At 49.7% G+C, this 24,641-nt stretch overlaps 1 protein-coding gene across 5 annotated transcripts; it reads left to right on the top strand.

Annotated features, from left to right (window-relative positions):
- The first annotated feature begins 47 nt into the window (after positions 1-47).
- LOC103235515 (poliovirus receptor homolog) lies at positions 48-18,787 on the top strand. Of its 5 annotated transcripts, none has more exons than XR_005238315.2 (8): positions 52-319; positions 2,991-3,338; positions 5,320-5,616; positions 9,361-9,478; positions 12,925-13,168; positions 14,002-14,124; positions 16,543-16,574; positions 16,973-18,787. XR_005238315.2 is itself a non-coding variant. In XM_037991803.2 (8 exons), the coding sequence occupies exons 1-8, from the start codon at positions 253-255 to the stop codon at positions 17,042-17,044; spliced, it is 1,206 nt and encodes a 401-aa protein (XP_037847731.2). In that variant the 5' UTR covers positions 54-252; the 3' UTR covers positions 17,045-18,787. The 5 variants fall into 5 exon arrangements, 3 of the variants coding, with proteins under 3 accessions (XP_037847733.2, XP_037847732.2, XP_037847731.2); XM_037991803.2 differs by having other exon boundaries at positions 54-319; positions 13,020-13,168; XR_005238316.2 differs by lacking the exons at positions 16,543-16,574; positions 16,973-18,787 and adding an exon at positions 12,435-12,529 and having other exon boundaries at positions 50-319; positions 13,020-13,168; positions 14,002-14,109.
- Positions 18,788-24,641: the final 5,854 nt, after the last annotated feature.

The following is a 24,641-nucleotide window of genomic DNA, read 5'->3' as shown; positions in this document are numbered from 1 at the left end:
GTGGCGGGGCGCAGCCTGGGTGACGCCCCCGCGCCTGAGGGGACTCGCCGCCAACTCCCCTCGGCTCACTGGTCTGGAACTTGAAGAAGTGGGTATTCCCCTTCCCACCCCAGGCACTGACGGAGCGGCCCCCCGGGGATTCCAGGACCTGAGCTCCGGGAGCTGGACTCGCAGCGGCCGCAGCAGAGCGAGCGGCGCCAGGAAGCAAGAAGGAGACGCCCGCAGGAGGCCCAGCAGCCCGGGGCAACTCACATGGCCGCCGCATGGCCTCCGCTGCTACTGGCGCTACTGGCGCTGTCCTGGCCACCCCCAGGAACCGGTGAGTGACCACGGCGCAGTCCGGCGGCCCCTCTCTCGCTCCCAGCTCCGCATGCAGGCCGGGTACTTGGCCCCCTGGGTCCCCGAAGATGACGGCGCCGCCCGGCGCCACCCACCCCCTTATCTCTGCCCCGGGGTTTTGAAGGAACACCGGGCGAGGGCAGGACCCTCCTCGTAGCCATTCGGAGAGCGGTCGGAGTTGGGTTTAGAACTTCCTCGAAATTGGCAGCAACATGGGGTAGGCACAAGACCCTCCTCTGGGCCCCTCGGAAAGGGGATGGAGTTGAGTGCGGACATTTCCCAAAAAGGCAAGAGAATCTCGGAAAATCAGCAGATGGTGACTCATGCGGGATTACCTTACCCAGGTCCCTGCTCAGCACACCCAGGCCATAACCCAGCAGCCTGCTGGCGGGCTGGGTCTGGACAGAGAAGATGGTTGAAGTTGGGGAGGCGGACAGTGGGTGACACTTGACACAATTACCCTCTGACCCCCAATGTCTGACTCCAGGGAACTGGCCATTCATTCATTCTTTCATTCTTTTTTTTGAGACAGCCTCACTCCATCACCCAGGCTGGAGTGCAGTGTCCTGATCTTGGCTCACTGCAGCCTCCTCCTCCCGGGTTCAAGCGATTCTCCTGCTTCAGTCTCCCGAGTAGCTCCGATTACAGACATGTGCCACCATGCCTGGCTAATATTTTTGTGTTTTTAGTAGACAGGATTTCACCATGTTGGCCAGGCTGGTCTCAAACTCCTGATGAATATATATATTATATATTATTATTATATATTATAATAATATGTATTATATATTATGTATTATATAATAATAATATATAATATACAGTATATTTCTTATATATTAAATATATTATATATTTATAACATTTATATAATAAATAATATATATTTTATTATACATTTAATGAGGAAATATTTATTTTATTATTTATATATTTTGTGTGTATATGTGTGTGTGTGTATATATACGTATATATATAGTATATGTATGTGCGTGTATGTGTGTGTGTGAGAGACAGAGACAAGGTCTTGCTCTGTTGCCCAGGCTGGAGTGCAGTGGCACAATCCGGGCTCACTGCAACCTGGACTTCCCAGGCTCAAGCTATCCTCACTGTGGCTTCTGGAGTAGCTGGGATTATAGGTGCTCACCACCACACCTGGCTAATTTTTTTATATTTTTGGTAGAGATAGGGTTTCGCTATGCTGCCCAGGCTGATTGCAGCCAAACACAGTGGCTCATGCCTGTAATCCCAACACTTTGGGAGGCTGAGGTGGGAGGATCACTTGAGCTTAGGAATTCAAAACCAGCCTGGGCAACATGGCAAGACCCCATCTCTACAAAAATAATTAACTAAATAAAAATTTAAAAATAGGAAAGAATACATAGGACTATGTTTATTAGCGTCAGTAAGCGCTGACACATGTTGAGGACCTACTATGTGCTAGGGCCCTTAGCAGAAAGATTTTTATATAGGACTCTGCCACTAAACCTCTATATGACTTGGAGGACGCTATACTCTGTGTCAGTTTCCCTGTCTGTAAAATGATGTTAACAGTAGTGCTGGCCTCAGGGCGGCTATTTGAGGATTAAATGCCAAGATATATGTGAAGCACCCAGAATAGCCCCTGATCTTTGTCAGCACCCTGTGAGTGTGCACTGTTCTAAGTCTCATTTTACAAACTAGGAAAAAGAATCAGACAGGTTAAGTAACTGGCCTGAAGCCTCACTGTAATTGCCTTCCTCTTGTGCCACGATCCCCCACATTCTTCCAGCCAGGACCTACCTGGAGTAATCATATAGCTTTTCATGGATTTGAAGACTCAGGATTTCTCCCCATTTTCTACATTGGGGATATTCTAACCCCTAATGGCAATTGTGCTATAAATGATGACAGTCATGGTATGTGAAAGCTAAGACACCGGTGTGATGAAAAAGTTCTGGGCCAGGTGCAGTGGCTCACACCTGTAATCCCAGCACTTTGGGAGGCCGAAGCGGGAGGAACACTTGAGGTCAAGAGTTCAAGACCAGCCTGGCCAACGTGGTGAAACCTCATCTCTGCTAAAAATATATAAAAAATTAGCCGGGTGTGGTGGTGGGAGCCTGTCATCCCAGCTACACAGAAAGCTGAGGCAGGAGAACCGCTTGAACTCCGGAGGCAGAGCTTGCAATGAGCAGAGATCGTGCCACTGCACTCCACCTCGGCGATAGAGCGAGACTCCGTCTCAAAAAAAAGAAAAGAAAAAGTCTGGAGCTATATAGTGGTGACAGTTGCACAACATCGTGAAATGTACGTAGTGCCACTGAACTGTATGCTTTAAATGGCTTAAATGGTAAATTTAGTTTTTAACCACATATTTACCACAATTTTTAAAATCAATGATGTTGAGATTGAGGGAAATACGGTAATAATAGAAGAAATATGGTAATAAATAGCCAAAGTGAAGGAGCAAGGCCAAGTTGCAGAGCATCCCAGATGCCCTTACCATGACCCCAACTAGTGCCCCAGTCCCCCCTTCCCCCACACCCCACCGTCCACCAGGGCTCCAGGGCCCCAGCATGCAATTGCACGCCCAGGTGCCCGGGCTCCTGGAGCCCCTCCCTATCTAACCCAGGAACGCCCGGGTCTGACACCTTCTCTTCGGTTCTCTGCAGGGGACATCGTCGTGCAGGCGCCCACCCAGGTGCCCGGCTTCTTGGGTGAATCCGTGACGCTGCCCTGCTACCTACAGGTGCCCGGCATGGAGGTGACGCATGTGTCACAGCTGACTTGGTCACGGCATGGTGAATCCGGCAGCATGGCCGTCTTCCACCAAACGCAGGGCTCCCACTATTCGGAGCCCAAACGGGTGGAATTCGTGGCCGCCAGGCTGGGCACGGAGCTGCGGGATGCCTCATTGAGGATGTTCGGGTTGCGCGTCGAGGATGAAGGCAGCTACACCTGCGTGTTCTTCATCTTCCCGCAGGGCAAAAGGAGCGTGGATATCTGGCTCCGAGTGCTTGGTGAGCAGGGGTTTTGAGGAGGCTGAATGAAAGGCGGAGACTTGGTAGGAGAATCAGGGAAGTCGGCAGAGTGGGCAGGCCTGGGAGGGAGGGGGATTCCCTCCACAGCAGATTCCCTGGGGACAAAAGGAGGGGCAGCGCAATGATGGGGGTGGGGTCGGGGGAGGCACTTGGGGGGAGGGGCTGCAGGGCAGGAAGGGAACAGAGATCTCCTGGAGTAACGACCCCCAATCTTGGGGTCACAACGCCCTGAGGGAGAGGGAGGGGTATATTGGAAAAGGAGCTCGGAGGGGACTGGGAAGGGAGGAGGCCTGGGTGGCCTCCTCTGGGCCCCTCCTTTCCTCATCTGTAAAAGGGTTGGTGACAATAGTATCACCCTTGGAAAGCTGTCCTGAGTGTCCCGGTGCAGACTTAGAGCTTCACCGCTGGCCCATGTGAGCCCCTTAGAGCTGTCAGTTACTGTTTACTTTATTTGGTGAAAAAGGAGAAAGTTGAAACAGACAGACAGGAAAGCAAGGCTCCTGATACCCAAAAGAGGAGGGGATCTGCTTTCATTTTCATGAGCTCCATGAGGCCCTCCTCTTGGAACTTGAGCAAGAAGTCTCTGTGCCTCAGTTTCCTCATCTGTGGGATGGGGATCACCATGAGGATTCAAGAAAACTGACCCTGTTTTTTTTTTGAGCCAGAGTTTAGCTCTGTCGCCCAGGCTGGAGTGCAGTGGTGTGGTCACAGTAGGTCCTCACTGCAGCCTGGAACTCCTGGGCTCAAGGGATGCTCCTGCCCTCCCTGTAACTGGAATTCCAGGAATGTGCCACCACGCCCAACTTGTTTTTGTTTTGTTTTGTTTTGTTTTGTTTTGTTTAAGCTTATGTGCCAAGAACTATTCCAGGCCTGTGCATGAGAAACTCATGAACTGTCAAGGGCTTGGAACTGTGCCTGGCACACAACACCCGACCACAGGCAGGTCTTGTCACTCCAGCAAGCCTGGGATTCCAGGTATCTTGGTTTAGGATGAGGGTAAAACAGAAACAGCAAGTCAAGTTAAGGAGAAATCTTCGGTAAATAATACAGGTAATGATGGGGAAGCAAGTTCCAGGTTTGGGAATCACCAGGATGATGATTAAGAGATGGTTAAGGTGGTTTTGAGTCAGACAGACCTTATGTGAAAGCCTAGCTCTGCTGCTTACAGCTGTGTCACCGTGGGCAAGTCACTTCCCTTCTCAACTTCAGGGCTCAGGCTTCCTCTCGTCCACTGAGCCCCAGACTAGGATAACCCCCTTTGGGTTTTCCCTTCCCAGCCTTGCCCTCTCCGAGTCATCACTGCCTAGGAAAGAGTCTGTCTGCCCCCTTGGACTGTACCCATGAGGGCAGAACCAGGGCTATTTTGGTCACTGTTGGGCCCCAGCACTTTCCAGCAAACAGTATTTATGGAACACTTACTATGTGCCATTCTGACAGCTTCACCTGCATATTCTTATTGCCTATGATGTCATCATTACCCCGTCGACAGACAAGGAAACTGAGGCACAGACTTGCCCAAGACCACCCAGCTGCTCAGGGACACAGCAGGGGTTTAAACCATGCCATCCTGTATCCTTTTTTTTTTCTTTTTCTTTTTTTGAGACAGAATCTCACTCTGTTGCCCAGGCTGGAGAGCAGTGACACAATCTCGGCTCACTGCAACCTCCACCTCTCAAGTTCAAGCAATTCTCCGGCCTCAGCCTCCCAAGTAACTGGGATTACTGGTGTGTGCCACCACACCCTGGCTCATTTTTAGTAGAGACAGTTTCCCTGTGTTGGCCAGGCTGGTCTCGAACGCCTGACCTCAGGTGATCCACCAACCTCAGCCTCCCAAAGTTCTGGGATTATAGGCATGAGCCACCCCGCCCAGCCACCATGCCATCCTGTACCCTTAATGAATGCCTCCTTCTACCATGGAGGGGTTCATTGAATGACCTGTTGCTTTTGTTCCTCTTCCCAGCCAAGCCACAGAACACAGCTGAGGTTCAGAAGGTCCAGCTCACTGGAAAGCCGGTGCCCGTGGCCCGCTGCGTCTCCACAGGGGGTCGCCCGCCGGCCCACATCACCTGGCACTCAGACCTGGGCGGGATGCCCAGTACCAGCCAGGCGCCAGGGTTCCTGTCTGGCACAGTCACTGTCACCAGCCTCTGGATTTTGGTGCCCTCAAGCCAGGTGGACGGCAAGAGTGTGACCTGCAAGGTGGAGCACGAGAGCTTTGAGAAGCCTCAGCTGCTGACTGTGAACCTCACCGTCTACTGTGAGTGTGCCCGAGTCAGTGACGGCAAGATCCCCTGCCGGGCTGCCCCCACCACTGTCTACACTGACTCCCCAAGGCACTGTAGGCATTGCTTCCTTCATCTGCACTGGCTCCCCTGACTCCTGTCTACACGACCCACCTCCATTGTCTGCACCAGCTCCCCTGGGCTATAAACAACACTGTCCCTATTGCCTACACCAGTTTACTTGGGCCATAGTCAATGCTGGTACCCAGATTTTCTGCCCTGGCTCTTCTAGCCACTGTCTGCACGGATACCCCACACTCTGTTGACTCCCTTGAGCACAGTCTACACTGCCCCCAAACTGCCTACACCTGCTTCCCCAGGCAACTATCCACAATGACCTTCCCCACATTGCTACACTGGTTCTCCTGGCCACAATCAGCACTGCCTCCCTTCTTGTCTACACACCCACTCCCTTGTCCATTTCTTTCTTTTTTTCTTTCTATTTTTTTTTTGAAATAAGGTCTCACTCTGTCACCCAGGCTGAAGTACAGTGGCACAGTCTCAGCTCACTGTAACCTCTGCCTCCCAAGTTCAGGTGGTTCTCCTACCTCAGCCTCCCAAATAGCTGGGATTACAGGTGCATGCCACCACACCTGGCTAATTTTTGTATTTTTAGTAGACAGGGTTTCACCATGTTGGCCAGGCTGTTCTCAAACTCCTGACCTCAGGTGATCTGCCTGCCTTGGCCTCCCAAAGTGCTGGAATTACAGGCATGAGCCACCGTGCCTGGCCTTTTTTTTTTTTTTTTTCCTTTGGACAGGTTCTCGCTCTGTCAATCGGGCTGGAGTGTAGGGGCATGATCATGGCTCCTACAGCCTCAACCTTCCAGGCTCAAGCGATCCTCCCCCCTCAGTCTCCCAAGTAACTTGGACTAGAGGTACAGCAACCATGCCCAGCTAATTTTACAATTTTTTGTAGAGAGAGTTTTGCTACGTTGCCCAGGCTGGTCTCAAACTCCTAGGCTCAAGTGATCCTCCCACCCCAGTCTCCCGAAGTGCTGAGATTACAGGCATGAGCCACTGCATCTAGCCTCTTGTCCATTTTCTTCACTGCCCACCATTGTCTACACTGGCTCTTCTGGGCCACAGACAGCGCTATCCCCATTGTCTACACCAGCTATTTCGGCCATCAGCTGTGGGGTGTTTTCACTGTCTCCCATGGTGTCTACACTGGCTCCTATGACCACTGTCTATATAAACACCCCACTTTTTCTACACTGGTTCTCCTGGGCACTCTCTAAAGTGCCCCTCGACACTGTCTACACTGACTCCCTGGAGAACTGTCTGCATTCACCTCCCACATTGTATCGACCAGTTCCCCTGAGCCACGATCGACCATCTCTGCTGGGTGCTGGCTGCACTGATCTTCCCACATTGTTTGTGCTGGCTCCCCTCAGCAGTGTCTGCAGAGTCCCCCAGTGTAGTCCCCATGCTCCTCTGCCCAATGTTGTCTACACTGGCTCACTTACAGGCTATGGAGTCTCGCCCCACATCACCACACTGGCCTCCTTGTGTTCTGTCTGCACGGCCCCTGACAGCATCTGTCCTGGTTCTCCTGCACAGCGTTACCTCCAGCAGCTCCCTCACAGCGTCATCGACATTGACACCCACACGTTTATCTCCACCGACAGCCCCAGGGACTCTCTAACCAGTGCTGTCTAACAGAAATAGCACGCAAGCTGCATATAGGATTTTAAATTCTCCAGCAGCCACCCCATTAACAAAATTAAAAGAAAGAGGCCAGGCACGGTGGCTCACGCCAGCACTATGGGAGGTTGAGGCAGGTGGCTCACCTGAGGTCAGACATTCAAGACCAGCCTGACCAATGTGGTAAAACTCTGTCTTTACTAAAAAATGCAAAAATTAGCCAGGTATGGTGACAGGTATCTGTGATCCCAGCTACTGGCCAGGCTGAGGCAGGAGAATCACTTGAACCTGGGAGGCAGAGGTTGCAGTGAGCGAGATCGTGCCATTGCACTCCAGCCTGGGCAACAGAGCAAGACTCCATCTCAAAAATAAAAAAAGAAAAAAAAAAGAGATGAAATTTATTTGTTTATTTATTTATCTATTTATTTATTTGAGACGGGTACTCTGTCACCCAGACTGGAGTGTGGTGGCACAGCTCACTGCAGCCTCAACCTCCTGGGCTTAAGTGATCCTCCCACCTCAGCCTCAGTCTGCTAAGTAGCTGGGCCTACAGGCGTGTAACACCATGCCCAGCTAATTTTTTTTGTGTGTGTGTATGATGGAGTCTTGCTCTGTCACCCATGCTAGAGTGCAGTGGCGTGATATCAGCTCACTGCAGCCTCTGCCTCTCAGGTTCAAGTGATTCTCCTGCCTCAGCCTCCCGAGTAGCTTGGATTACAGGCCCTGGCTACAGTACCTGGCTAATTTTTGTATTTGTAGTAGAGACGGGGTTTCACCATGTTGGCCAGGCTGGTCTCAAACTCCTGACCTCATGATCCACATACCTTGGCCTCCCAAAGTGCTGGGATTACAGATGTGAGCCACCACACCTGGCCTTTTTAAATTTTTTTGTAGAGACAGGATATCCCTATGTTGCCCAGGCTGGTCTCGAACTCCTAGGCTCAAGTGATCCTCCTGCCTCAACCCTCCAAGGTACTGGGATTACAGGCATGAGCCACTGTGCCTGGCCAAAGTTAATTTTAATAATTGCCTTTATGTACCCCAATATACCCAAAATGTTATTTCAACTTGTAATTTTTTAAAATTATTCTTGAGATCTTTCCCATTTATTTTGCCCTAGTAAAGCCTTTGAAATTTGGTGTGTATTTCGGCCTGGCCATATTTCGAGAGCTCAGTAGTCACATGTGGCCAGTAAGTGCCACATTGGACAGCCAGACTAAGCTCCCACATCATCTACACTGGCTCATCCAAATACTGTCTACACACACACACACACACAGGGCCTGTCTTAATTTCACCAGCTCCCGGGGACACACTCTATATGTGGGGGTGATCTCACCCCCACCACAACATTTCAACACTGGCCTGACAATATAGCATCTACTGTAATATTCCAACACCCTGTCTACACTGAGCCCATCAGTAATATCCACACAAGCTCTTCTAGGCATCATTCATACTGTTCCTCCCATCATTGTCTCTACTGCCTACTCCCCTGCCAGGCAAGTGGTACACAGATTCCCTCAGGTACTGTCTATACTGGAGTCCCTCAACATTGTCACTGGGTCTGAGCGAGGAGGAGAGCTACACTGACTCCTACCCCTCACCCCCCAAAAAACCCTGTCCCATTGGCTGGCCCCCTGAGGACATTGAAATCACATCTGGGATGGCTGAGCAGCAGCCTAGAGCAGGGTTATCCAGGACTCTTTCCCGCAGGACTTGTCGGAGCCTTGAATACACTGCCGTGTGTTATGAGTGGTCATTGCCTATGAGTGAGAAAAGGAGGAGGCCTTTTCCTGCAGGACACCCAAGACATGCCTGGTCCGGGCTACCCAGGAAAGCTAGTGGAGAAAAGCAGGTCCTCAGAAGCCCTCTCCATGTGCCCATTGACCACAGACTCCCAGGCTTCTGCTCTCTGCGGCACCCCATCTCCCTAGAGTCCTCCTAGGCCTCTCCAGCTCCTGCTGTTTTCCAAATATCCCCAGGCCTTTTCCTGCAGTGACGTGAATCCCACGTAGCCCTTGGCCCCGCAAAGTCTCCCTGTCTCTGAACCTCTGTGTCCATTTCCTGCAGACCCCCCAGAGGTATCCTTCTCTGGCTATGATAACAACTGGTACCTCAGCCAGAATGAGGCCACCCTGACCTGCGATGCTCGCAGCAACCCAGAGCCCACAGGCTACAACTGGAGCACGTGAGTCCTGGGTCTCAGGGAGGAGGGGCTGGGGGCCTGGACTCCTGGGACTGAGGGAGGAGGGGCTGGGCCTGGACCCCTGGGTCTGAGGGAGGAGAGGCTGGGGGCCTGGAATCCTGGTCTAAGAGAGCAGGGGGATTCAGAAAAGAAAAAAAGAGGAGGGAAGAGATGCCCAGTGGGGGGCATCTCTGTTTTCCAGTTGAGGCGTTTAGCAGGTGGTTTAATCCTGGCTGGTGGATGCACCTGCTCTTGGGGTGTGCCTGCTCTGTGCCCGGTACTTCCCCCAATCCCACGTGACCCCATGCTGTGCAGAGTCAGCAGCTGTTGTCATGCCCAGGTTAAAGACCAGCCACGAGAGGGCAGAAGCGGCCCTTGAATCAGCCCTGGCTCCAAAGCTGGTCCTCCGCCTCTTGGCCAAGCTTGTCTAACCTGCAGGCCGCATAATTTGTGAACTTTCTTAAAACATTATGAGATTTTTTTTTTTGCAAATTTTTTTTAGCTCATCAGCTATCATTAGTGTTAGTGTATTTTATGTATGGCCCAAGAGAGTTCTTCTTCTTCCAGTGTGGCCCAGGGAAGCCAAAAGATTAGACACCCCAACTCTCGACTGTAACCACCTCACCGTCACCTTGTATAACCTACTTGGTTATCTCTGGACGGAGCAAGTACTATCCCCATTGTCTAGATGAGAAAGTTGAGGCTCACAGCAATAAGATTTCTCCAGATTCATACTGAAGCTGGGGTCAAGAGCAGGGTAAGAGAAAGGCAAGAGATAATACAAAATTTTATAATACATAATTTTACATAATTTACATAATTTTACTGAACCACCTTTTTTTTTTTAAGAAGAGACTCTGTCGCCGAGGCTGGAGTGCAGCGGTGTGATCATAGCTCACTGCAGCCTGGACCTCCCTGGGCTCAGGTGATCCTTCCGCCTCAGCCTCCTCAGTAGCTGGGACTACAGGCACACACTACCACACTCAGCTAATTTTCTTGTATTTTTTTGCAGAGACAGGGTTTCGCCACATTGCCCAGGCTGGTCTCCAACTCCTGGGCTCAAGCAATCAACCCACCTCAGCCTCCCAAAGTGCTGGGATTGCAGGTGTGAGCCACCTCGCCCAGCCTTATGTCTTTTTCCTTATTACAAAACTAACTTGTATCCACTGCAGAAATATCAAACAATTTAGTTATGAGCAAAAAGAAGAAAGTGGCACCTATAGTCAAGTGTACCCAGCCACCTCCAGAAATAACCAGTGACCCCTTATTATACATCCTTCTATCTTCTTTCTCTCTGTTTCTAAACTAAGACTGGAATTATGCTATACATATAATTTTGAAACTTTTCCTTTATCTTGTGAATACCTTTCCATGTCAAAGCACAGAGATCCACAACTCCATTTTCCCCCACGTTGTATTAAGAAGACTGTCAAACATACTGAAAAGTCAGGAATTTTCCAGTGAGCACCTAAGATTCCACCATGTGGATTCTCCCACTAACATTTTACTGTGCTCGCTTTATCATGTTTCTGTGATTCCTTCGGTCCCTCTATTCATCCATCAATCATATTATGCACTTCAGAGCACCCCCAGCTCCCCTGCCTTTTTTTTTTTTTTTTTTTTTTTTTGACACAGGGCCTTACTCTGTTGCTCAGGCTGGAATGCAGTGACACAATCACAGCTCACTGCAGCCTTGAACTCCTGGGCTCAAGTGATCCTCCAGCTTCAGCCTCCCAGATAGCTGGGACTACAGGCACACACCACCACGCCTGGCTAACCTGGCCCCTTTTTCAATGTTGCTGGGATTCCATCACTTTAAAAAAAAAAAAAACACACACACACACAATTTTAAGAATAGAGACAGGATCTCACTATGTTGCCCAGGCTGGTCTTGAACTCCTGTACTCAAGCAATCCTCTCGCCTGGGCCTCCCAAAGGGCAGGGAAGGGATTCCAACATATGTGGATGACATCAGTTATTTAACCAGTCCCCAGTAGAGGACACAGATGTCATTTTCCATTTTCAACTCTGCAAACGCCATGGTGGTGACCATCCCCAGTGGTCACTTGTCAGCAGTTGTCAGTGGAAGGAATTGCTGGTCAAAGGTTTCGATTGGTGTGATGGTGCCTTTACTGTCCTGCCTCAAAGTGCCACAATTCAGGCTCTTGATCCAGATGGCTGCGTTTGCATCCCAGCTCTGCAGAGTGCCCAAAGCCCGATGCTTCCATCTCCTCCACCTCTGTTCATTAAACCAGTGTTCCTTGACTACTTACTGTAGTAAGTAACCAGGTGCAACTAACCGACATACGCGGGTCAATAAAACAGACCAAATTTCTTCCCCATATGGAGCTTCCATTCTAATGGTGAAAGAAACAAGAAGCAAGATGAAGTCATGAGGTGTGTAGTGTGTGCGCAATGGTGATAAATACCGTGGAAAAGATAAAGCAGAGAAGGGAATGGGACTGGGTGCCGTGGCTCATGCCTGTAATCCCAGCAGTTTGGGAGGCAGAGATGGGAGGATCACTTGAGGCTAGGAGTTCAAGGCTAGGAGTTTGAGACCAGCCTGGCCAACATGGCAAAACCCCATCTCTACCAAAAAACATACAAAAATTGGCTGGGTATGGTGGCACGCACCTGTAGTCCCACCTACTCAGGAGGCTGAGGTGGGGAGATTCTGTGCACCCAGAAGATGGAGGTTGCAGTGAGCCAAAATAGCGTCATTGCACTCCAGCCTGGGTGACAGAGTGAGACCCTGTCTCAAAAAAAAAGAAAATAAGAAAAGAGAGAAGGGGATGGGAAGGGTGATCATCGCAGTTGAAATAGGGTGGCCAAATGAGGTGTTACTAAGGTGACATCCCAGCAGAGGCCTGAAGGAGATGAGGGTGAGCTCTGCGGGTACCTGGGGGGAAAGCATTCGGGCAGAGGGAACAGCATGGGCAAACCCGTTTCTATCCATCAGTCCCTGCATAAGCAAACACACTGGACACCTAACTGGAGAGTTTGAGGACCAACAAGGAGGCCACTGTGGATGCAGAGGCGGGAGCAAAGCGGAAAGTAATGGAAAACATGGGCAGAGGTAGCAGGGACCAGATCATGTGGGGCCTGTGACAGGAGAAGACTTCTGTTTAACTCTGAGCCAGGCTGAGCCACCAGAGGATGCTGAGCTGAGGGATGGGAACTGACTTAGTGTTCACAGGCGACCTCTGGTGGCCATGTGGGGAAAAGATGAGGGGGCGAGGGCAGAAACAGAGCCCAGTGTGGAGGCGGCTGCTGGGGGCCCGGATGCACCGCGCCAGAGCAGGGAGGTGGCCCTGGAAGCCCTGAGAAGTGGTGGGATTCTGGGTAGATCTTAAGGCGGGGCCAACAGGATTGGCTAATGGGTTGGGTGTGGGCGTGAGAAGAAGGGAAGAGTTGGGGGCCTCCAGAGTTGCTCTCCGCTTATGCCATAGAGGGCGTGAGGGTTTCTGGCACACAGTGAGTCCTCAATCACTGTCACTCCGGACCTGCAGCAGAGGCCACCTCCTCACCTTTCTGTCGCTCCCAGGACCATGGGTCCCCTGCCACCCTTCGCTGTGGCCCAGGGCGCCCAGCTCCTGATCCGTCCTGTGGATAAACCAATCAACACAACTTTCATCTGCAATGTCACCAATGCCCTAGGAGCTCGCCAGGCAGAACTGACCGTCCAGGTCAAAGGTGAGGAACTCCCTGGGTCGGGAGAACAGGGACCAAAGGAAGAGGTCGAGGCAGGGTTCCCTCTCCAGTGCTCTCTGGCTCCCATCCTTTTCCTAAGCCTTCTCACAAAAGGACCAGTGGGGCCAGTTGTACTCCCCTGTTAACTCCATACCTATACCACTGGTACCGTTGTTCAGCTGCCTGTATACACTCCCTCCACACACACAGGTTGGGATAGATGTGGAATCCCTCTCTCTCAGAGACTCAGGCCTTTCCAAATGTATCAGGCAGACCTCTATCAATTGCAATTTACAGAAACACAACTCAAAGTAGTCTAAGCAAACAAACAACACAGGACTTTATTGAAAATTCACCTTCAGTTTATGGTTAGACCCAGGGGCTCCAACCATGTAACCTAGGAACTTTTGTTTTATACATCCCTTGTCTCTGCTTTTTGTTATACTGGCTTTATTCTCAGGCAGCCTTTGAAGCAAGATGGCCCTCAGCAGCAACAGGCTCACATCCTATCAGAATAGCAATAGCAGGAGGAAAAAAGACACCACTTTCAATAACTGTAGCCAAAGTCCCAGGGCTGGCTCTCATTGGCCCAGCTTAGGCCACAGCCCACCTATGAACCAATCATAGCAGCCAGGGAGAATGAAATGTTCTGATTGGCCAGGCCTGTGTCAAAGTCCCATTCTGGGAACCAGAGGGTGGGATCCAGTCCACCTGAATTAAATAGACTGAGGCAGGTGAAGTGGCGGCTCCCCAAGGAAATTCGAGATGCCATTTCAAGAATGAGGGATAAACCCCAAGAGTTTTCTTACCTAAATACCTGTTTCCTTCTCTTTCAGAGCGACCTCCCAGTGAGCCCTCAGGCATGTCCAGTAACATCATCATCTTCCTGATTCTGGGAATCGTGATTCTTCTGACCCTCCTGGGGATCGGACTTTATTTCTATCAGTCCAGATATTCCTGTGAGTTCCTTTGGCACCATCATCTGTCTTCTTCGAGTGAGCATCACCAGAGCTGCCATAATTGAGCACCTACTATGTGCTGGACTCTGTGCTGAGTCCTTCCCATGTGCCTCTCACTGAATCCTCACCCCACTGCCATGAGGTTTCCCCCATTTGACCGATGAGGGTGCAGAGCCAGGGAGTCTCGTTCACTGGTTCATTGATTACGTTTACAAATATTATTTACAGAGTGGGAGAAGAGCATATAGGGCCTTAAGGCCATGGTAGGGATTTTGGAATTTAATACAAGTGATGTGGGAGTCCCTGCCAGATGGATAGAGGGTGAAATAATGCCTAACCCCTCAGCCTTACTCCATCTGCCTTGTTCAGGAGTGACTCCTAGGAGAAGTTGGCAGGAACTGGCACCTCTGATCCTCAACTCTAAAAGGGTCTGATGCTGTCACACCTCGAGATTTGCACAGGCCCTTCCCCTGCCTGGAGCACCCTCCCATGGCTCCTTCTGGAGAAGTGCTCCAGCTAATTCTGTAATCAAAGGAGCGATACTTTGCTGAGCACCGGCTACGTGCCACTTTGTGTGTATAACCCCCTCGATTTTAATTACTAATTTTTTTATTATTTATTTATTTTTGAGACAGGCTTTCACTCTGTCGCCCAGGCTGGAGTGCAGTGGTGCGATCTCAGCTCACTGTAGCCTCCACCTCCCAGGTTCAAGCGATTCTCATGCCTCAGCCTCCCGAGTAGCTGGGATTACAGGCACGCACCACTGTGCAGAGATAATTTTTGTATTTTTAGGAGAGATGGGGTTTTGCCATGTTGGCCAGGCTGGTCTTGAACTCCTGGCCTCATGTGATCCACCTGCCTCAGCCTCCCAACGTGCTGGGATTACAGGCGTGAGCCACCACACCTGACCTGTACAATCTCCTTGAATGCTCACAAGCACCCAGCAAAGTGGTTCTCCCATGAGCCCCATTTTACAGAGAAGGAAATATTTGCTTGACAGATGAACTTACCTGCCAGTGGTCAAACAGCTGGAAAGTGGTTGATGGAGAGAAGAAGCCAGATCTTTGACTACCAAGCTTTTCCCTCAACCACTAAACAAAGCTGCTGCCTCACATCCCGGACAGATGCTGTCTCTTCCAGGAAGCCCTCCCTGACCCCCAAGCATGGGCCAAGCATCCACTAGGCTCTCCCACCCCAGCCTTGCCCATTCTGGGTCATCACTGTGGGGGACTTGTTTGTCTTCCCCAGTGGACTGTGAGCCCCAAGAGAGCAGACCTGAGGCTGTCACTGTCATGACTGTGTTCCCAGGACCACCTACCACTGGGCTGGGCATAAAAGAGGCACTCGAGGAAGTGTTTACTGAGTGATTCAATGTGTCAACTCCAGAGCCAGACTGCCTGTATCTGGGCGCTCAAGCTACTGCTTGATTAGTGATGTCACCATAGGCAAATAGCTTAATCTGTATGACTCAGTTTCCTCATCTGTAAAATGGGGTGATGGTACCTCATAATACAGTAAAACACTTAACACAGCAGTTGCCACATTGTAAGCCACATACTGGATATGTATTCACTGTGATTGTTATTGCTATTATTACTATTATTGTTATTATTAACATAAACTGCACAAGAGCAGGCTTTTTTTTTTTTTTTTTTTTTTTTCTGAGACAAGATCTCACTCTGTTGCCCGGACTGGAGTAGTGCAGTTGTGTGATCTTGGCTCACTGCAGCCTCAACCTCCCAGGCTCAGGTGATTCTCCCACCTCAGCCTCTCGAGTAGCTGGGATTATAGGCATGCGCTCCCATGCCTGGCTAATTTTTTATATTTTTAGTAGAGATGGAGTTTCGCTGTGTTGCCCAAGCTGGTCTCAAACTCCTAGACTCCAGCAATCTGCCCACCTCAGCCTCCCAGAGTGCTGGAATTACAGGCGTGAGCCACCACGCCTGCCCAAGAACAGGCATTTTTATCTCTTTTGTTCACAGCTATGTCCCCAGCACTTAGAATGTACCTGGCACAAAATAGACATTTACCATTTGCTGAATAATAACTACTATTTGCTAAATACACCCCTGTTGAATAGTCCAGGAAACTGAAACACAGAGAGGTTAAGTCACTTGTCCAAGTTCACACAGCTCCTAAAGGACAGAGATGGAATTTGAACCCATCCGTCTGGTTCTAGAGCCCAGGCTCGATATTTATGGATATTTAATAACCAAGTGAATAACTGGATGACCAGATCCTTACAGAGCACCCCCGCCATCCCTGTCTCACACGTGTATACCATTAAGGGAAATGGCGCCCCCAGGTAATAACAGAGGCAGAACTTGACATTTTCAGGGCCCTGACACCCAGGCATGTCTTCTTCCCATGCTTCCCAGCATTATGCCTTCCTGACGACTTCCCCTCCTATTTCCCCAGGTAAGGAGCATGCCAGCGCCTCGGCTAATGGGGTAAGTGCAGTGTTGGAGCTAAGGAGGGTGTGGGGTCTGTACAGACTACAGACCAGACGTCTCCAGATGCCCGCAGGAGCCTGGGTCTTTTCTCCTGGTGCCCCAAGCAGCATTTCCCAACCCTTCCTGCTGGGCAGAATCCACTGTAGAGTTTGCTAAGACGCAGCCCCAGACAGTCTGGTCTGTGATAGGGCCAGGGAATCTGCATTTTAATATTCACCCTCCCCCCTACCCCGCCTCAATTCCACCCGTGGCCACACCTTGAGAAGCACCGCCCTGGCTTCCAGGGAGAGGGGAGGGGATGGGCCTGTCATTCTTTGCACATTGGGCTTCGGTGGGAAGATGTTTGATTTTGTTCAAAAGAGCCCCGAGGCTAAAGTATGAAAACCCTCTTCTAGTATATCTCCTATTCAGATGTGAGCAGAGAGGCCAGCTTTTGCCAGGATCCACAGACAGAGGGCACAAGGTGACACCGTCGGGACTGAGCAGGGAGAGAGACTGGAGCTGGCAAGGACATGGGCCTCCGGAGTTGGACCCCACCCCAATGGATGAAGACCCCCTCCAAAGAGACCAGCCTGCCTCCCTGTGCGAGACCTCAAAACGAGGGGGGCAGGTGCAAGTTCAGAGGTCTCCAAGACCACCCTCTGTTCATTTGCTAGAAGGACTCACTAGACTCAGGAAAGCTGTTAGGCTCACAGTTACAGCTTGTTACAGTAAAAAGATAGGGATTAAGATGAGCACAGGGAGGAGGTGCACAGCCCACGTTCCAGGAGAGATGAGGCGCCGGCTTCCAGCTGCCCTCTCCCAGTGGAGCCATAGAGGCAGCACCTGATTCTCACAGCAACACACGTGACGACGTGCAAGTACTGCCAACCAGAGCAGCTCACTCAAGATCTTCGTGTCCAGAGTTTTTTGTTTGTCTTGAGACAGGGTCTGGCTCTGTTGGCACACTGGAGTGCAGCGGTGAGATCACAGCTCATTGCAACCTTGACTTCTCAACTCCAAGTCATCCTCCCACCTCAGCCTCCTGAGTAGCTACGACTACAGGTATGTGCCACCATGTCTGGCCAATCTTTTTATTATTTGTAGAGATGAGGTCTCCCTGTGTTGTCCAGGCTGGTCTTGAACTCTTGGCTTCAAGTGATACTTCTGCCTTGGCCTCCCAAAGTGCTGAATTAAGCAGCTCACCACCCACATGACTGACCTCATACATCAAGCCAATACCATGTGGCCCAAGACCCCCACCATCAATCACATCATTTATGATGTGGCCCAGAGTGGCCCAAGACTCTCAGATTAGCCACCAGCAGGATATTCCAAGGACTTGGAGATGAATGCCTAGGAGCTGACGATAAAGGGCCTCATCTTTGTTTGGGCAAGGTTAAGCCTCTACTGCATAGCAGACCACACAGAAGGGTGTGGACCACTAGAAAATTTTGGTAAAAATTTGGCCTCTGGCCTTGAGCTTCCAATTCTCTGTATCCGTCAGATCTCTGTGGTTACAAGAAACAGCCACTGACCCTGGTCACCAGAGGCTGCAACTCAGGCCGCAAGCAGCTGCCTGGGGCATGTCCTAGGAGCAGAGACAACTACTGGACGTGAACTTGAAGAAGGTAGTCAGCTGCAGCCACTTTCAGCCAGCATCTGTAGCCAGCAAGCTGGGACTGGCAGGAAATAACCCACAAAAGAAGCAAACGCTATTTCCAGCTCCAGGGAGAGGGGATGCAGGGGGAGGCGGCACTGCAGTTGCTCAGGACACGCTCCTGTAGGACCAAGATGGATGCGACCCAAGACCCAGGAAGCCGAGCTGCTCAGATGCAACTGACAAGTTTACTTTAAAAAGGTCTATGATCTTCAGGGCAGACACCAGAATTCCTCTTATAAAGAAAACTTTGGGAAAATACCTTGAGGGAGAAAAGATCTTGGGCCAAGATGCTGAATGAGAATGCAAAGCCTGAGCTGCTCTGCAAGAGAAAATAAACGGGACGGAGGATCTGCTGTGGACAGAGATGGAAGAGTGGGGAACAGAGAAGTGTGGGGAAGAGATACGAACCAGCAGGATGGCAGTGGCAAAAGGGTTCAAGGGGTGATGAGGCCAGTGGGACCCCACAGAGTTGAGGAGACAAAGGAACATTGGTTGCTTTGGTGGCACATAAGCTCCTTGTCTTTCTCCAGCGCCCAAAATCTCATTAAAGCTTATTTATTTACCTCCAGTGGCTGTGTGCAATGGGGTCTCTTGTGGAAATGAAGGAGGAGACGGGTTTCGTGTGTAGCATCACCACATGGGATGGAACCAGAGACATGGAAGCAAGACGCTAAATGAAGAAGGCTGTAAGGGCTGGGGTTCCCAGGCACCTTAGGAACAGCCTGTCTTTTTTTTTTTTCTCTCCAAAAAAATTTTTTAAGAGACAGTGTCTACTGTCACCTAGGCTGGAGTGCAGTGGCATGATCATAGCTCATTGTAGCCTCTAACTCCGGGGATCAAGCAATCCTCCCACCTCAGCCTCCCAAGTAGCTGGGACCACAGGTGCCCCTCACCATGCGAAGCTAATTTTTAAAAATTAGATAGTACAGAAACTTCCCAAAACTGGAAGTTATAAAAAGACATGAGGGATCCGTTCTAATTTGTGTTTAGAGTGTAATGGAGCTCCATTCTTTTACATGTGGATATCCAGTTTTACACAACACTATGAATGTAGTGAATGCCACTGAATCATATACTCGAAAATAGCTAAAATGGCAGGCGGTGCCAGGCCTTTCTGCAGTTTCTAGAGTACAATCTATGTCTTTGCCTTTTCCAGCTTTTAGAGGCCACCTGCGTTCCTCAGCTCATAGATCCTCACATCACTCCGACTTCTGCTTCCCTCACTACATCACCTCTGACTCTGATCCTTCTGCTTCTCGCTTATAAGAACCCTTGTGATTACATTGGGTCTAACCTGGATAATCCAGGATGGTCTCCTCATCTCAAGATTCTTAACTAACTACATCTGTAAAGTCCCTTTTGCCATGCAATGTAATATAGTCTCAGGTTCAATGGATTCTGAGGGGACCGTCTTTGGAGCAGGAGGAGACGGCATATTATTCTGCCTACCACACTTAAACTTCATTTAGCTGCCAAGTAAGAAGTGCATTCATCCTGAGACAGCTATGCTGGAGAGGCCACATGGAGGCACCTCACGCCCCCACTGAGCTCCCAGGCAGCAACCAACATCAGAAGCAAGTCACAGAGTGAGCCATTTCGGACATCATCACAGCCAAGGCTTCAGGTGACTGTAGTATAGCCCTGGCCACCATCTGACTGCAGCTACATAGAGACCCCAAGCAAGCCCTGTCCAGCCGACCACTTCCCAAATTCCCCACCCACAAAATGTGAGTGAACTAGAAGGGATGTTGTTAAATATGGGGGTAATTGGCTCGTCCACAATAGTAACCAGAATTTGGAATTTTTTTCTTTTTTTCAGTTCTAGACAAACCTTTAATCTATACTTGACTTGAATACAACACTGAGCATTTTCTTTAAACCTCAGAAGAGGTTAAAAGAAGTTAAAATTCAGAGAGGAGAAAACTCGAGGATGAAGAAGTTTCCCTAGACACTCAGCCATTGTCACCAGCTTCATTTTCCCCTGTCTTGTTATGAAAGATTTGGTACACACACAGGATCTGTATAATGGAGTATGTGCAGTTTACAAAATGATAATGGTACAGAAGGATTTGTTTTCTAAACCCAAATAGTGGAGAGAACAAAATGCAATGAGGAAGAAGCCTCCATTTCAGAACCCACAGGCCCTGCCCGACTGCCCACCTGACCAGGTAATTCGTGGCTTTGCTTTTTGGCAGCAACGCCACCCGGCGGCCATACCGCTCACTGCAGCTCCAGGCACAGGTACACTATCGCGGTCGCCAGGTAGTGTGCAGGGCTGCCTCTGCTGCAGTGGCTTGGCAGACAGCGCGCCTTTGTCTGCCCAGTGTCTCTTCCAGTCCATACCAAAAGCACTGTCTCCTCCAGGGTCAAGCTCCCGGGGAGGTAGCTAGGGCCAGGTGGGGATCAGAGTGGGGAAACAGCAGCAGGATGAGGTGTCCAGATTCTGCCCCATTACCCAGGACAGTGACCCAAACTCTTCAGGCTGGAACTACAGGCTGCACGGAGTCCTGGTGAGATGGAGGTTCAACCTGACTTGGAGTGGTCAGGACTAGCCCAGTGGGTATCTGGGGTAGGCGGGCTCTTGGAGATCTGAATGATAAATGCAATGGCCAATCTGCTGTTAGCTGAGGCGAAAGCACAGTACAACTTACTCGGAGGCAGTGGATCAATGAGAGTTGTGCGTGGCATGAAACGGAGGCTGAATGAGAAGCAAAGAGGCCAATGGACTGTGCAGTCTACTCCATTGAGCATCCATGTCCTCTGCAGGTGTGAGAACTTTATAAATTACAAGTATTGTCGTCATTATCATCATTATTGTTCATTAGTCTTAATTCTCATCCTCATTAGGCATCAGGCTTCCCAGTTCCGTAACTACTTGAGGGGTTCTTCCTGCCCACTGTATGAAGAAAGACCATGGTAGTAGAGAAACAGTTTAGTAGACATGAGGCTGGCCACACCACATGGGAGGTGGAGTTTGAACTCAAATCATCTCCTAGAAAGATATCTCAAAAGGCCAGTCATCAGTAGTGTTGTTGTTTTCAGGAGTAACTGGGGAAGTTGCCTATCTTATAGCCTCTGAAATAATGTCTGCACCTTAACAGGACTCAGCCTTCTCTCCCCCTCAGCTGGATGGCCTCGTGTTACAGGAAAAGAGTCCCCATCCAGCGAGACCCCAAGAGAGGGTTCTTGGATCTCACACAAGAAAGAATTCAGGGCAAGTCCGTGGTGCAAAGCAAAAGCGAGTTTATTAAGGAAGTACAATGGTGAAAGGACAGTTACTGCATAGGCAAGAGTAGGGCGTTCCTGAAAGTAAGAGGAGGAATGCGTCTACCCTAGGTATGATGCTGCTATCAAGCAAAGATATAGATTGTACTCTAGAAACAGGGAGATGTGCTCTGCTACAAGGGTTTGTGATAAAGGATTAATTTTCTTAATTACTGTATTTTGCAAGATACTATTATCTGTAAAGCAAAATTAAATTAGGGATGCCTTTGTTCTCCAGATATTGAGATATCGAGACACTCCCAAGCCTAGGTCTGTTTTATTCCCTTAACCATAAACATGTAGAGGCTAGGAATGCCTCACTTTCTGAGAATGAACCCCAGCAAGTCCCAGCCTCATTTTCCTAGCCCTTATTCAAAATGGAGTCGCTCTGGTTCAGACGCCTCTGACACTCCTATTAGCTTTACCAAAGCAGTTGAGTTTTGGGCAAGACCTACTATTTAAACTGTAGCCTAAATGTCTTCCAAAGCTAGCTTGGCCCAATAGCCCAGGAATAACTAAGGGAAGGGCAAGATGGGGGTTGGATTAGTGTTATAATTTTCTCACTGATATATCTTTTGCAAAGGCAGTTTCAGTTCCCAAAATAGGAAAAGTCGCCACCTCCTGGAACAAGAAGGAATGCAGGTACACTGCAGGAGGACAGGGACCGTCCAACTCTTCTTTGGAGTTGAGACTGCTCTGAGTGTCCCTAACATAAAACAGTATTGAAGTGTTGGGGCAGCAAAAAAAATTTTTGGGGGGGTGGCATGGAAAGATAATAGGCGATGTTTCTCAGGGCTGCCTCGAGCGGGATGGGGGCAGTGTGGGAACCTAGAGTGGGAGAGATGAAGCTGAAGGGAGATTTGCGGTCAGGGGTGATGTTGTGGGGTTGTTAGAAGAAACATTTGTCATATAGAATGATTGGTGACGGCCTGGATACGGTTTTGTGCGAACTGAAAAACTAAACGGAATAAGAGAAGGAGAAAAACAGGTATTAAAGGACTAAGAATTGGGAGGACCCAGGACATCCAATTAGAGAGTGCCCAAGGGGGTTCAGCGTAATTACTTGTTTGGTTGGTGAGTTTTCAGACTCTATCCAAGTTTTTGGGGTGCAGTTCAAGTTGGGCTGTAGCAAGTTCCTGGGGGAGGTGGGCCTGGAGGAGCACCTGGCCACTGCGATTTAGGTGTTTGGAAGTTCTTGTGTGCTGGAGATGCAGCTGGGGTTTCTCTCACAGTGGAGGCAAGGATTTGCAACTCAGAAATATGTGGCTACTTGGCTGCCTCCACTCTATTATTGTACACCTTGAAAGGGAAGTTAATTAAGTCCTGTTGTGGGGTTTGAGGGCCAGAATTTAATTTTTGGAGCTTTATTTAATGTCGGGAGCAGACTAGGTAATAAAATGAAATATATATTGAGAATAAGATGGCCTTTTGACCTTTCAGGGTCTAGGGCTGTAAAGTGTCTCAGGGTTCCTGCTAAACAGGCCATGAACTGGGCTGGCTTTTTCATATTTGATGAAAAAGAACCTAGACACTAACTGATTTGGGAGAGGTCAGATAAAGAAAAAGGAGCATTAACCTTGACTCTGCCTTTAGCTCCAGCCACCTTTTTAAGAGGAAATTGCTGGGCAGGTGGCGAAACGAAATTATAAGCCAGACTGGGTGTGAGGAGGGGAGGTGATAAAAGGATTATAGGGTGGAGGAGCAGTGGCTGAGGAAGAATTGGGAACTAGCTCAGCCTGGCTAGGAGGGGAGAGGTCAGATGGGTCTGTAGAAAAGGAAGATTAGAAAGACTCAGTGACGCTTGGGGTTGGGACTGAGAGGACAGGTGGGAGGGAAAGAAGTAGGATTTGGGACAAGTTGCATTGGGAACAGAGACTAAGGAGGGACGGATGTGTAAAAGAATGCCTGGACATCAGGCATCTCAGACCGTTTGCCCATTTTATGACAAGCATTATTTAGATCTTGTAGGATGGAAAAATTGAAAGTGCCATTTTCTGGCTATTTGGAACCACTGTCAAGTTTGTATTGGGGTCAAGCAGCATTGCAGAAGAAAATAAGGCATTTAGGTTTTAGGTCAGGTGTGAGTTGAAGAGGTTTTAGGTTTTTAAGAACACAGGCTAAGGGAGAAGAAGGGGTAATGGAGGGAGGAAGCTTGCCCATAGTGAAGGAGGCAAGCCCAGAGAAAAGAGAGAGTAGAGCCATGGAGAGAAAGGGTCAGGGGGTTCTTGCCCCCCAGGAAAGTGGAGAAGGGGTAGAGACATGGAGAGAAGGGGTTGGGGGGTTCTTGCTTCCCAGAAAAGCAGAGAAGGAGTAGAGACACTGAGAGAAGGGGTCGGGAGGATTCTTGGCCCCTAGAACAGCGGTACTTGCCGCTAAGGGTGAAGGACCAAGGCAGGCATCCCTGAGTAGCCAGACACCTCTGAAATGTGGGTGAATAATCAGGCAGGCGTCCCCGCGTGATTAAACACCAAGGGAAGTCTGTCTTCCCAAGTCCGTGACCGGCGCCAGAATTTTGGGTCCACGGATAAAATGTGTCTCCTGTCTCTACGAGAAAAGGAAAGGAACTGAAATTAAGAGAAGGGAGAGATTGAAGTGTGGCACAAAGATAGAAAGGAGAAAGAGGTTGAGGGATAGTGAGAGAGGTTGGAGAAGAGAGTAAAAAGAGGCCACTTACCTGATTTAAAATTGATGTGATGTTCCTTGGGCTGGTTGGTCTGAGGACCTGAGGCCATAGGTGGATCTTTCTCACAGAGCAAGGAACAGGAGGACGGGAGATTGATCTCCCAGGGGAGGTCCCCTGATCCGAGTCATGGCACCAAAATTTCACTGGTGTCCATGTGAAGAGACCGCCAAACAGGCTTTGTGTGAGCAACAAGGTTGTTTATTTCACCTGGGTGCAGGCGGACTGAGTACGAAAAGAGAGTCAGTGAAGGGAGATAGGGGTGGGGCCGTTTTATAAGATTTGGGTAGGGAAAGGAAAATTACAGTCAAAGGGGGGTTGTTCTCTGGCGGGCAGGAGAGGGGGTCACAAGGTGCTCAGTGGGGGAGTTTTTTGAGACAGGATGAGCCAGGAGAAGGAATTTCACAAGGTAATGTCATCAGTTAAGGCAAGGACTGGCCATTTTCACTTCTTTTGTGGTGGAATGTCATCAGTTAAG

The sequence above is a fragment of the Chlorocebus sabaeus genome, chromosome 6 (genome assembly GCF_047675955.1).
Source record: "Chlorocebus sabaeus isolate Y175 chromosome 6, mChlSab1.0.hap1, whole genome shotgun sequence".
Taxonomy (NCBI): domain Eukaryota; kingdom Metazoa; phylum Chordata; class Mammalia; order Primates; family Cercopithecidae; genus Chlorocebus; species Chlorocebus sabaeus.
This window is presented reverse-complemented; position numbering and strand designations above follow the sequence as displayed.